The sequence below is a fragment of the Haliaeetus albicilla genome, chromosome 2, assembly GCF_947461875.1.
Source record: "Haliaeetus albicilla chromosome 2, bHalAlb1.1, whole genome shotgun sequence".
Taxonomy (NCBI): Eukaryota; Metazoa; Chordata; class Aves; order Accipitriformes; family Accipitridae; genus Haliaeetus; species Haliaeetus albicilla.
Window position 1 is genome coordinate 58,336,712 of NC_091484.1, and position 12,000 is coordinate 58,348,711.

Here is a 12,000-nt window from a genome sequence, read left to right on the forward strand (position 1 = left end):
TGTCAGAATGCCTGAAGGGTGTGCACTTTAAGGGGTGCAAACTTCTACAGACTAGTGGGATGAAAAATGTGGCAGTATTTCTTATCAGTTTAGTTTCCCTCTCTAGCAATAATTGAAAATCCACTGTTCTCCAGTTACAGGTTCTCTTCTTCCTAGAAATGTGTAGTTGCTTTTCAGAATTTCTTCAACTGTTGCTGTCAGTTTGGGTACATTGCTCCTGCATATAGTCAGGAATGGAGCAAAAGAAGGGACAGGTGCCTTCTGAAGAACACAGGTCCTATTTTATGCAGCTTTTCTCTTTTCTGTGGAACGGCAGACATGGGAAACTGTGGTTCTCTCTGATTCCAAGGTCATAGTTACTTGATTTGCATGGTGTCCCAGCCAATTTTTCACAGTATTGCCTTGCACTTTGGCTTTTTTTTTTTTAAATAATTTATTCATACAGACAAATCTTCCTCTTGTTTTTTACCTTTTCCCTTTATTTCTGGTAAAGAGATATTCATGTCATATTCTTATAAAAATAATGATCCTGATTTTTTGTAAGGTATGTCTCCAAGAATCCTCACTAAAATATTACGTCTTAGATCTCATACTTACATGAAAGAGAAAAGTTTTATCAGTAGAAAAACTAGCTTAGAAAGCAAAGTTTATTCATTAATGTATTATTTCAAAATTACTCATGTGACATGATACAGTTCCTTATTTGCAGCTCAGAACTTCCCTGTATCTGTCGGGTCTTAAAAACCAAAAAGGATTTGCTAATCCAGTTCAGTGCAGAAGAGTTTTCCTGCAAGGCACAGATTTGGTCTTCAGCATCAATTTCAGGTGAAGGGGAGAAGGGACTGAAACGTTTGGCAATGGCTGTCTACCTGCTCCTGATTTTTCTCTTTTCCTTTGGTACATCTCTTCAAATGTCTGGTAAGTCTTGGTCCTCTGCTGCATCTGGAGGTTTGCAAATTGTTTCTCATGCTTTCCTGATGTCCTCCTTGGTGGACAGTGAGTTTAGATCTAGTCAGTGCATGTAATCTGAAACAGTTTTATTCAGCTCTTAAACTTGGTGGTATCTGTATAGGCATTCTGCTTCCTTAACCTGGTTTTCAAAGTGGTGTATGAGTGAAAGAAATATGCCAACACATGTGGGCATAACCTAGACAGTGTTGATTCTGGACAATCAGCCAGCTGAATGCAGACAAAAGTTGATCCAAAATTACTCCATTGGAGGTTAGAACAGCTCAGAAGTACAGGGCAGTGAACTCTCAGCATGCACGGAACCACTGCCTGATGTGTGCTTGAAGTTTCTTAGACAGCCCATACAGACTATGGCATACTGATTGTTGAGTATTGGAGTCCTGTTTCCAAGCTGACAGCTTTAGGAAGGGCCTTAAAAGCTTCTGTCTGTTAAATTTCAGACATTGCTACTGCTGAGAGGAAAACAAATGATGCTGTGTCTGCAGCTCTTTCCTGCAGGACGCTCCTAACTAGAGAACTGCAGGAGACCGGTGCTATCCCTTGAATGGCAGCAGGGACTAGCCAACACTGGTCTAATCCACTACAGGAGAATTTCTTCTGTTCGTGTTTTTGGGCGAGACCACGCTGGCTCCGACCCAGCCTCTGCTAACCTTCTCAAGAAGCACTGCGGCAGGAGAGCTGTGCCAGGGGAAATGCCATCTGGCTTTTTCAGGTCTGCAGCCTTTCAGAGAAACATCACTGAGGCTGCTTGACCACTACCTGGCAACTCTGGGATGGCAGGGGGTCATGAAGCCCCATTTAACTATCCCACCCCTGGCAAGAAACCTTGGGTGGCAGTAAAGCTCAAAGGCAGAGCAGAGCTATTTGGATGATGTTGCTGTCGCATAGCTGGGACCTAAGGGATGCAAGGCAAGCTGCAAAAATGGTCAAGGTTTGGAGCAGGCTGAAGTTGTGCCCCTTTTTTGAAGCTGGTCTTAAGAAACAAAACCCTGTTGTGCAGTGTCTCACATTTCTATTTACAAGTGTAGCTATTAATGGCACTTAGGAAACTTACTTAGCTTAACTGTGCTCAGAACTGAAGTGATGATGCTGCAAGTTGTGGCTTCCCTCCTTAGAAACTCACAAGTTGAACTCTGTGAAGAAATGACTTTTTGTACAGTTGCCAAAAATTTCCAAAATAATTAACCAGAAATAAAAAATACCCCACTTGCTTGATGAGCTGAAAACCACGTCATTCTTGGCCAAACACAAAAATGGTTGAATTTTGAGTATGTATGTAAACCATTTTTGATAGCTCTAAAGCAAAAAGTCCTTTTACTTGCAAAATTGAAGCCTGTTTAATATGCTGCGTGGTGGTGGAACTTTGAAGAACTCATGAAATTTAATAAAGGTCATTTTTGAATAGCATTTTGAGAACAGTGTGCTTTAAGGACGGATGTGAAGAAGAGCAATTTCTCTTGAAAGAGCTATATTTTCAGCTTCTGTGTTGCTTGCATCTTAAGAACATTTTGATGAATATCCTTCATACTGATGATTAACCTCCTCTGATTTCTTTCTCTATGGACTCCATATGTTCAATTTTTTTGTTGTAGCAGACTGTCAAATAGCAACTAACTGACTTGTCTCCTACATAATCTGTCCTCAGATGTTTGCGTTCTCATTTTATTTTCTAGATAGCGGAATATTTTCAATCTATAATGAAGACAGCAAGCTTTGCGCCCAAGCTCAAAACTCTAGCTCGGTCATAACTACCACTTGTGACGAGCACAACGAGTTTCAAAAGTTCAGGTGGGTCTCTGCCACGCAGCTGCTGAGCATGGCCCTCAAGCTGTGCCTGGGAGTGCTCACCAAGGACGACGAGGCTGCCATCACGTTGGAATCCTGTAACAGGACGAATGAACTCCAGTGGTGGGAATGTAGAAATGAGACGCTCGCAACCCACAGCAAGGATTTATTTTTCAACTATGGCAAAGGGAAGGGGAAGAAAATCAGGTTGTCCAAAGGATCAGGCAAAGGGAGCAGGTGGAAAATCCATGGAACTGCAGAGAGCCTGTGCTCTCAGCGCTATGAGGGTGAGTACTGAAAATTAATCTCTATTTCTAGGTAACTTGACTGCCCCTATTTACAAAGCATTCTGCTGCCTGCTTGTCATGCAGCAACCCTTTTCTTACAGTGATGTCAGTAGGGGAGCTAACCACAAGCAGGGTGTAGAAATGCAAGGCAAATATGACTACATATTTCTATGTAACTCAGCAAGTACAATTCTTTCAAATGATAGAATAAAATGACAAAGGCCTATGATGTAATCATAAGGGATAATGGGAATTTTGTTTGTACAGCAAGAGCAGGAGGAAATCTATGACTGTTTCAAAATATGTCTGATCAATTTGTAGAATAAGTGGTGACTGTGTTATATTTAAATATTTATTGTTGCTATTACTTGGTTTGACCATGTGCTATTTCTAAGAAGTTAATTTCTAGTTAACATAGATGTAATCCACTTTTAATAGTGTTTACCTGGTGTATCCCAGGCCCGTCAAGAAGAAAAAGTAGGAAAAAGCAAAAGGAAAAACAGTGCTTAATCATTCAGGATGCAATAAATCCTAACACCCTGACAAAGGAACACTGGAGAGTCAGATCTCCTTTTCCTGCATTATTATCCCTCTTTTATTATGTAGAGTGGGCATCCAAGCTCAAGTGTTCAACCTCCTTTCTACTGTGACACTGGTAAGGTGGGAAGTTAAATAACAAGGGATGAAATTTTTGCTGTGCCCCACAGCAGGTCCAGATGGAATGAAGTTTGTCATAATTTTGTTCAGATAGCAGCAAATTAGACTGCATAGAGATGGGAGGGTCACTTCCCAGCATAGTCACTTGCAAATTGAGGATATAGCTTCCTCTTATGAAGACTAATAAAAATATTCTGATACCTTCTTTCCAAGCCTCTTCAACCATATGGGAAAAAAAAAAAAAAAGGAACCTAAACATCATCCACTGACAGGAGTATGTATGCAATGGGAGCAGCTGAGTCACCAGCACTTCTGACACAGTAGTCCAGATAGAAATGAAAAGAAAAAGATAGAAGTTAGTCTGAGGGCCAATTAAGGCTTGTTTGAGAGTCTTAATTCTGAATATCTTGCCATAGTCATATCTGATTGGCACAACAGCCTTGGAAGGCTTTGTGGTAATGAAGTACTGATGTGTTGAGCTCTTGCACAGCTCAACTGTGTCCATGGGGAGCTGGCTATGAGCAGACACTGTGGTGAACATCTAATACCAACTAACCAACTGACACTGATCTATGTTTCTCTCTGTAGATATCTATACACTGGGAGGAAATGCCTTTGGTGCACCTTGTGTGTTCCCTTTTAAGCTCAAAGGTAAATGGTACGCTGAGTGCATCCCTCGGAGTGATGATGCAGGCTCTCTTTGGTGTGCAACTTCTTCAGATTTTGATAAAGACCAATTTTTTGGCAATTGTCCACTAAAAGGTAATTTATTCATAAAGATTTCAGGAAAGGCATTAAGCAATTTTTCTTCCGCTCTCATGGTCAAAATTTCCTTGGGATGTGGAAGTAGCATTGGACAGCAAGCTGGATTCTGGCCAGCCTAGTTCACTGGTGAACGATGCAATGATAAAATGAGGTATCTGCTCTTCACTCTCACTGTTTCTCCAGCAGAGATGAGTAGTGGTCCTACAGTCCTACATATGGGGAGTATTCTGTGGGTGGTGACTGGGACTGATGGAAAAAGGAAGAGAAAACCCCTAGCACCAGGTGAGAAGAAAGTCAGGGCAAATGGAACGCAGAAAGAAGTGCAATGGATGAGGAAGGTGAGACACAGGGAAGCAGGACAGTTGTGTATCATGGGATGGAGCAGAGAACAGGAGAGCTGCAGTGAATGGAAGGGCGCAGGGACACGGGCAGTGACCTTCACCTGCCTTTGGTGCTCCAGTGCTCCTTACGCCTACAAATCATCCAACACAGCTTTCCAATAACCCCAGCACAAATTCCTTACCCCTTCACCCCCAATTCACATCTGGTTGATAGGGAATGATCATTTCTGTCATGTTGAGAGGTCTGGGAGAGCGCAAGAGGGGTCCCAAGGTAAGAAATGGGTGTGGAGACCAAAATTTTCTGTATGGGGAATAGAGAAATGCATGTGTACATGTAGAATATATCATTAAGTGGGTTAATGTAGAGTAAACTGTGAGAAAACTAGATGAGTCATAGAAATAAAAAAGAACAGTGTCAATGTAGAAAAAATCAGATTTGTAAGGAGAAATAATTCCTTATGTCATTAAAGTACTATTAATATTGAAAAAAAGTATATTTAAGTGGGGCAAAATATATGTAAAAAATTAGCAAATCATACAGTTAGATAGTTTTAGTCTGCAATGAAGATTTTATTTTCTGTGTTAGCAAGTATGATTATCTTGTCAAGTTGCTGTTATGTTTTATAGACACCATCCACAACAACCTTTGGAAAACAAATCCTGTGACAGAAACTCACTATCAGATAAACTCAGAATCACTTTTGACATGGCACCAAGCAAGAAAAAGCTGCCAGCAACAGAATGCAGAATTATTAAGTATCACAGACCTTCATGAAGAAATGTATTTATTAGGTAAAGTAAAAAAAAAAAGTTAATGCATATGTTTAAAATGTACGTCAGCTCCAAGAGCTTTAACATAGTTACTTGTATTTACCTTGTGCAAATAGGTCTTAGTGACATTCTTAAAAAAGCTTGTCCCTTTCTCACAAAAAATTTATTAAAATAGTGAAAAAAATCTAAGTTAAGAAAAAGATATCTACTATGACACTTTTTCTTTTTCCATGCGTTAAAATTTTATTTCAAGTTTTATTGAATAACTTACAAAATCAGAGGCATTTAATAGCTTGACTGTTTCTTTTGACCATTTAGGGCTCACTAGTGACCTGGGTGTCAATGCGAAGCTCTGGACTGGTCTTTTCAGTGCACTTGACAGTGGCTGGCAATGGATTGGGGGCAGTCCTTTCAGATACCTAAACTGGGCTCCAGGTAAGTGCACTTTTCTGAAACAATGATCAGCATCTGGGCCAAAATTCTCTTCTCTTCCCCAAATTCCTGTTACCTAATTCCTTTGGTTTCATAGAATTTTCACAGGTTACAGGGATTATAGGGAAGGTAGGATATTACAGTAATAGAGATCACACCCGAGATGGATCATCATTAATTCTGAGTTTCCCAGAGAAAGCAGATAGCTCATCCAAGAAAACAGTTAAAACCAAATATGTACACCTCATTCTATTTTTTTTCCATCCACAATTTTCTCATCAGACATATTATTCAATCCAAACAAAAAAACCTCATGAAAAATGATTTAAAGAGAATTTAAAGAAAAGAGAAAAAAATTAAAGATAAATATTACAGTAAAAATACTTTCAATTGTTCTCAGTTACTGCTTATGACCTTTATCTTAATAAGTTTCCACTCTTTTCTTAGGATCTAAGTCACCATCTTGCATGTTGCCATGTTAGGTATTTTCACAATAGTTGTTGTGACTACAGGGAATTCCAAAGGGCAAGCACTCCCATGGAATTAAATACGCATTTCATGTCCACTGTTCAACTGTAAAGGATGTTGAGTTGTTTCCAATACTACCACCCCATAAGGAATTGTCTTAGATGAACTTTTATAAAGCTTTTTTCTGCATACTGCCATGCTTCAAATACACTGAATTTCTTCATAAGCAGTGCATGGGAGAAAAGGGGCAAGTCTCATGTTTGAAATCTCAGCCCTCTTGACCATCCCAGTGATGCTCCCTTGTCACGTCTCCTGGGAATTATCACTCTGAAGAATAATACACCAGTGGCTTTGCAGCTCCAAAAGACCTGCACCTTCCCTCCTGTGATGAGGTGAAAATTTTCAATGTTAACAGAGGGATTCTGTGCCTCTTTCCTAAAGGAAACCCATCTGTGGAATCTGGAAAAATATGTGGGACCTTCCAAGGTAGGAATGGCAAATGGGAAAACCAGGTGTGTGATCGGAAACTGGGATATATCTGCCAAAAGAGAAACTCCTCCTTAGATTCCGCCATTATTGCCTCAGGTAAGCTGGTCAAAAAATAAGGCTATTTTTGCAGTGAGTGAGAAATACTGGGAGGATGCCATATATGAAATAAGAATATATTGTCAAAACAAAAAGATTACACTTGTTGACCTGGGTCAAACACTGAGAAAACTTTAATTTTTTGGCTCATTTTAAAGTTGATGTCTAGATGTTGTTCATCATTTTGAAAAGATCCCAAGGTACTAAAGAAGGCAGCATTATGTGTTTAGTCATGTTATCCAGACCACAAAATACTGAGGAATATCCTGTGCTCTGAAAAATACACTGAAGATATGTCCTGCTAAAAGATGTGAGCCAGAGTTCATGCTCCCCCTGCTCTCTCTGACCCTTTTTGTTCTATTCTGAAAGGAAAAATTCAGAATGTGGGGCTGGCACCTTTTCCCAGTTGAGTTCCCTCTCCACCTGAGGCAGACTAGGTCTTATCTATGTAAAGGAAAAGGTGTGCAGTTACTTCACCTGGGAATTCCCAGCATGCAACTAACTCTACAGTAACTCCCTCAACTACATATATACTAGTATTTAGATTATTCTCTGGCTCAGGGGATGAATGGCACATCATAGTTGGTATTCTGTACTTTCTGGCAGCATCCAGACAGCTCACTGGGAATGGTTTATGATCCATGCTAACCTCCAAACTATGCCTGGATGCTGTTTAAGGAAATGCAAGTTTGTGCAGGCCAAAACCATGTCCAGGGAGCATTGACCAATGTGGCTGATCACACGCCAATGCCAGGCACACATCCTGCCCTCTTCAGTTTACTACATAGGTGCAGACCATGTGAACCTTCAAAGCAATGGAAGATGGCTGGCCATTCTAAATTCACACCAAGAAATAGCTGCTGAACAAAGTGCCCGGCTTTTCTGTGCAGCTGGGATTTCTGACATGTCTGGTATAACATAAATGTGTCTGGGCTCTCTGTTACATGATTTGGGCCGTGCAGGAGCTCCAACTGGCTCCCGAGCACCTGGTGTTTCCAGTGAAAAAATGTACAAAATCTCCAAAATTCAGCAAGATAAAGTCCCTGTGGGGGAAAAGAGGCTCTCTTCTGTAAAACATGGCTGTACTCAGAGCCTTGCTGAGGGGGATTTAGCATGGAGTTGTGCCCTGCAAGTTTGTATACCAAATTACTTAGTATTTATTTAATCCTGTAAAGGAGGTTTTTGGCAGCTCCCAGCACAACTGGGATGGAAAAACTGTTTTGATTCTTCATGATCCTCAGACTTGTGCTTCTCTCCTCTGCCCGTATGTGCTCCAATATTTCAAATTCATGTCAGTACATGTCATTTTCTTTTTGGTTAAAAGAAAGTGCTGAACAGGACTGCTCATTAGTTGTTTGAAATATTTTTTTTAGGTGACTTAAAGCCTTTTAAGTGCCCCAGGCAATGGGTGGCCTATGCAGGTCATTGTTATAGAATTTACAGAACGCCCAAAATATGGAAAGAAGCCCAGTCTTCCTGCAGGAAAGAAGATGGAGAGCTGGCGAGTATTCATAATATCGAGGAGTACAGTTTTACAGTGTCTCAGCTTGGGTACAGTGAGTATTCCTGCAGGTCACTTTTTTATCTGGAATTATACTGTTGCTATTATTCATTTAATCATTGTAACCATGATCTTAAATGTTTTTTAAAAAGTCCTTCTTCAGTCAAAAGTGGGTGTGAGATGTGGTTGTTCCATTTTAAGACATACCCATACCTACAATTACCTTTGTGTTCCCAGAGCCAGACGATGAGCTGTGGATTGGTCTAAATGACTTCAGGGTTCAAATGTATTTTGAATGGAGTGATGGGACACCCGTGACTTATACCAAATGGCATCACGGAGAGCCGACCCACACAGGGAATAAGGCAGACTGCATTGTTATGAAGGGAGAGGTAAAAATCCCTCTCCCACTCTCATCCTGTCTTCTGTCCTTTTTGCCCCCCAAAAGGAAAACATCTGTGACAAAAATAAAATAATAAAAAAGGAAAAAGGGACAAGGGTATTAAAAGTTTTAATGAACTTGGTTTAATTCAGAATATCTTAGTGTGGAAGGAGACTGGAGACCAGATCTAGGAAGGTGGATGGTGGAGCACCAGAAGCAGTGCACTGGGCTGAGGCTTGGCCTGCTCTGCAACAGCTGGGATAAATCTCCTATCTAAAATTGGTTGAAGTAATTCAACATCCACATTCAACATGGCTGGTCATAGCTACATAGCATGATTCTTAGGTTTCCCATAAAGCACCTAAAATACAGGTTTACTGGAGCTACTTTGGAGGCTCGTATTACTGGAGGCACAAAAAATTAAGTACAAAAAATTCTATCTTGTTTTATACACAGCATAAACAAAGATAATACTATGGAAAAAGGCTTAAAAAATACATTTTTCATATTTTATGTTTAGTTTATCCAGCATTTCCTTGCTATTGTCATCTGATTATATGAACATAATAAATACTATGCTGATGAGAATAGAGTGGAACAGCATGTTTCCTTCCTGCTCTCACCAGCCATTGAGTGTTTAATACATGCAACCTTCATTCTCACACCTCTGAGGAAATGTGGCCCTTACTGTTGTTATTGTGTTTCCTATTTGAGAGTTTTGGAGAAAGCAGGAAGGCAAGGAAGAGAGCTGAAACAGCCTCATCCATACAAAGAGAGAAGGGCTCTTCTCTAAAAGGGATTTTCTCTAGATTTCACTTCTCTTTTTGGTTTCTTCTTACCATGCTCAGGATGGATCCTGGGCTGACAGTGCTTGTGAAATAAAACTCGGTTACATCTGTAAAAGGAAACCTTTGGCAGAAGAAACAGGGGCAGAAGAGGTTACTTACCCAGGCTGCCAGAAAGTAAGTGTAAAACAAAAGCAGTGAAAGGTCGTTACATCTTACTTTCACACCCATGATGGTGAGAATCACAGAAGCCAATTATTTTGACTGTTCTTGGTGGAGCCCTCGAAAACTGTTAATTTTATATGTACTGATACTTCTTAGACTAATGGGGAAGTTTTTTCTTTATTTAACCAAAATAGATTGACTTTTTTTTGCATTCCCTTACACATGCACTTCACTCAACTCTCTTCTAATGCAGAACTGGTCACTGCACCCGTCAGAGCCACTCTCTGCAGAGCATGTCAGTATTTTTTCATGCTGTAACTCCCTGGTCTTGGGTTGCACGCAGCCTTCTCCATTCAATCAATTCGCCACAGGAGGCAGGAACATTTGAGCTGACTGGTTTGCAGATTGCTCATAGCCTTTTGCAACAGCTACACTTACAGAACGAGAAGGCAGAGCAGGTTTTACACAAGGAGCTGCAAAGTGCCTGTGAGTGTGCTTGCCAGCTCTGAGACATAACCACGGCTCACGGCTCGCAAATACCCCTTGCGTGTCCTTCATCAAGGGGCAAGACGCAGAGCTGTGGTTACAAAAGCTATGCTTGATTATCCTCTTCATTTCTTCTCATGGCTTCTGAGATTAATTTTGACTTGGGGTGTGGTATTAATGTGGCTTTTGGAAGTGTACTCTGCTGCGCAACCTGACAGCCCCTCCGTGTATCTCTGCCGTTGACACTGACAGGGCTGGATGAAGCACGGCTTTTACTGTTACTCCGTCGGGCAGTTGCCAGCAACATTTTCAGAAGCAAAACAGATCTGTAAAGAAAACAAAGGTTTCCTGGCTACTGTGACAGACAGGTACGGAAACATAATTCTTGTCCTTTCATACGTGCAACCGGGATGGAAGGGCCAAACAGAAATCCCTTCTTACTTTACAGTTATTCATAGTGTCTAGTGTGATACCACTCCTTTGCTGGAAAATCTGTGGTAGAACTGAAGAAGTAGTGCAAAATACACGAGGGGCTTGCATGTCATCAATACAAACATTCAAGCCATTGCTACTGCACACCTACACTGTTGTTGACCCCAGGAATTAAAAAATTGAGTCAACCCCCCAACAACCCCAAATTGCCAGATTGTTTTAAGACTTACTGAACCAAAGATAAACAGATAAACATGAAACTATTTATTTCTTCTGCATTTGAGCTTTTCAGCAACAAGCGGATCTGGAAATTTACCCTTTTTAGAATAAAAGTAGATTTTTTTTCCCCAGAGTAACAAGATTTAAAGATCTAGACCTTATCATAAAGCTCAGTAAAACACTGTAGCCCTTATTTCTATGAATGAATAACATATATGCATCAACACAAGTATTGTTTGGCTTGCGTTGTTCATTGTGCAGTACAAAAGAATAGAATCACTCTGAATTCTAAACATGATTTACATTACCAAAATATAAAATAAAATTTAATTTATATGACAATTAGAACTATAGAAGTGAGACATTACCATTGCTTCAATCCATCCTTACCTTTTCCCACGTATTAACAAATCACCTTAACTTTACCAGATTTGCTACCACGAGCTATTTGGAGAAATGAACAAATTAGATAAAATGTGATACATCAGTTTGGTACTTATTCTTCACAGATATGAACAAGCTTTTTTGACTTCTGTGATTGGATTCAATCCAGCAAAGTATTTCTGGATTGGTCTCTCAGACACGGAGGAGCAGGGGATGTTCAGGTGGGCCAGTGGAGATGCGGTCACCTTCACTCACTGGAACGCAGGAGTGCCTGGTAGGTGCCACAGGGCCCACCGAGCTTCTGCTCTGGGGACCCAAGAAGTGAGGGTTTGAAAGCTAAAAAGTAATTTAGAAACTCTTCTGTCATAAAGTGGCAGAAACGACAGTGCAACTTTCCACTTGTGTTAAGGAGATTAAATAAGGGATTGTGGTAACTCCTTCCAGTAGACCACCTGGGACTGCATGTGTCTGTTGGTATCATTCGCTCTTTGTTGTCTGATGGTTTTGATAAGTGATTCATAGTATAATGTAAAAGGAATTTGATAAAATTGCTTTTTATGATTTAATTGAAATGCATGTGAGCTAC

At 40.4% G+C, this 12,000-nt stretch overlaps 1 protein-coding gene across 1 annotated transcript in view; it reads left to right on the plus strand.

Annotated features, from left to right (window-relative positions):
* Window positions 1-749: 749 nt before the first annotated feature.
* The window catches only part of LOC104314937 (macrophage mannose receptor 1), a 33,444-nt gene continuing 22,193 nt past the window's right edge, over window positions 750-12,000 (plus strand). Inside the window, exons 1-11 of the mRNA XM_069776299.1 lie at window positions 750-918; window positions 2,643-3,041; window positions 4,287-4,460; window positions 5,432-5,596; window positions 5,894-6,010; window positions 6,917-7,060; window positions 8,434-8,616; window positions 8,799-8,953; window positions 9,792-9,905; window positions 10,632-10,747; window positions 11,540-11,688. Of these exons, the coding sequence (XP_069632400.1) occupies window positions 858-918; window positions 2,643-3,041; window positions 4,287-4,460; window positions 5,432-5,596; window positions 5,894-6,010; window positions 6,917-7,060; window positions 8,434-8,616; window positions 8,799-8,953; window positions 9,792-9,905; window positions 10,632-10,747; window positions 11,540-11,688 (1,777 nt within the window). The 5' untranslated portion in view covers window positions 750-857. The remainder of the gene's footprint in view (window positions 919-2,642; window positions 3,042-4,286; window positions 4,461-5,431; window positions 5,597-5,893; window positions 6,011-6,916; window positions 7,061-8,433; window positions 8,617-8,798; window positions 8,954-9,791; window positions 9,906-10,631; window positions 10,748-11,539; window positions 11,689-12,000) is intronic.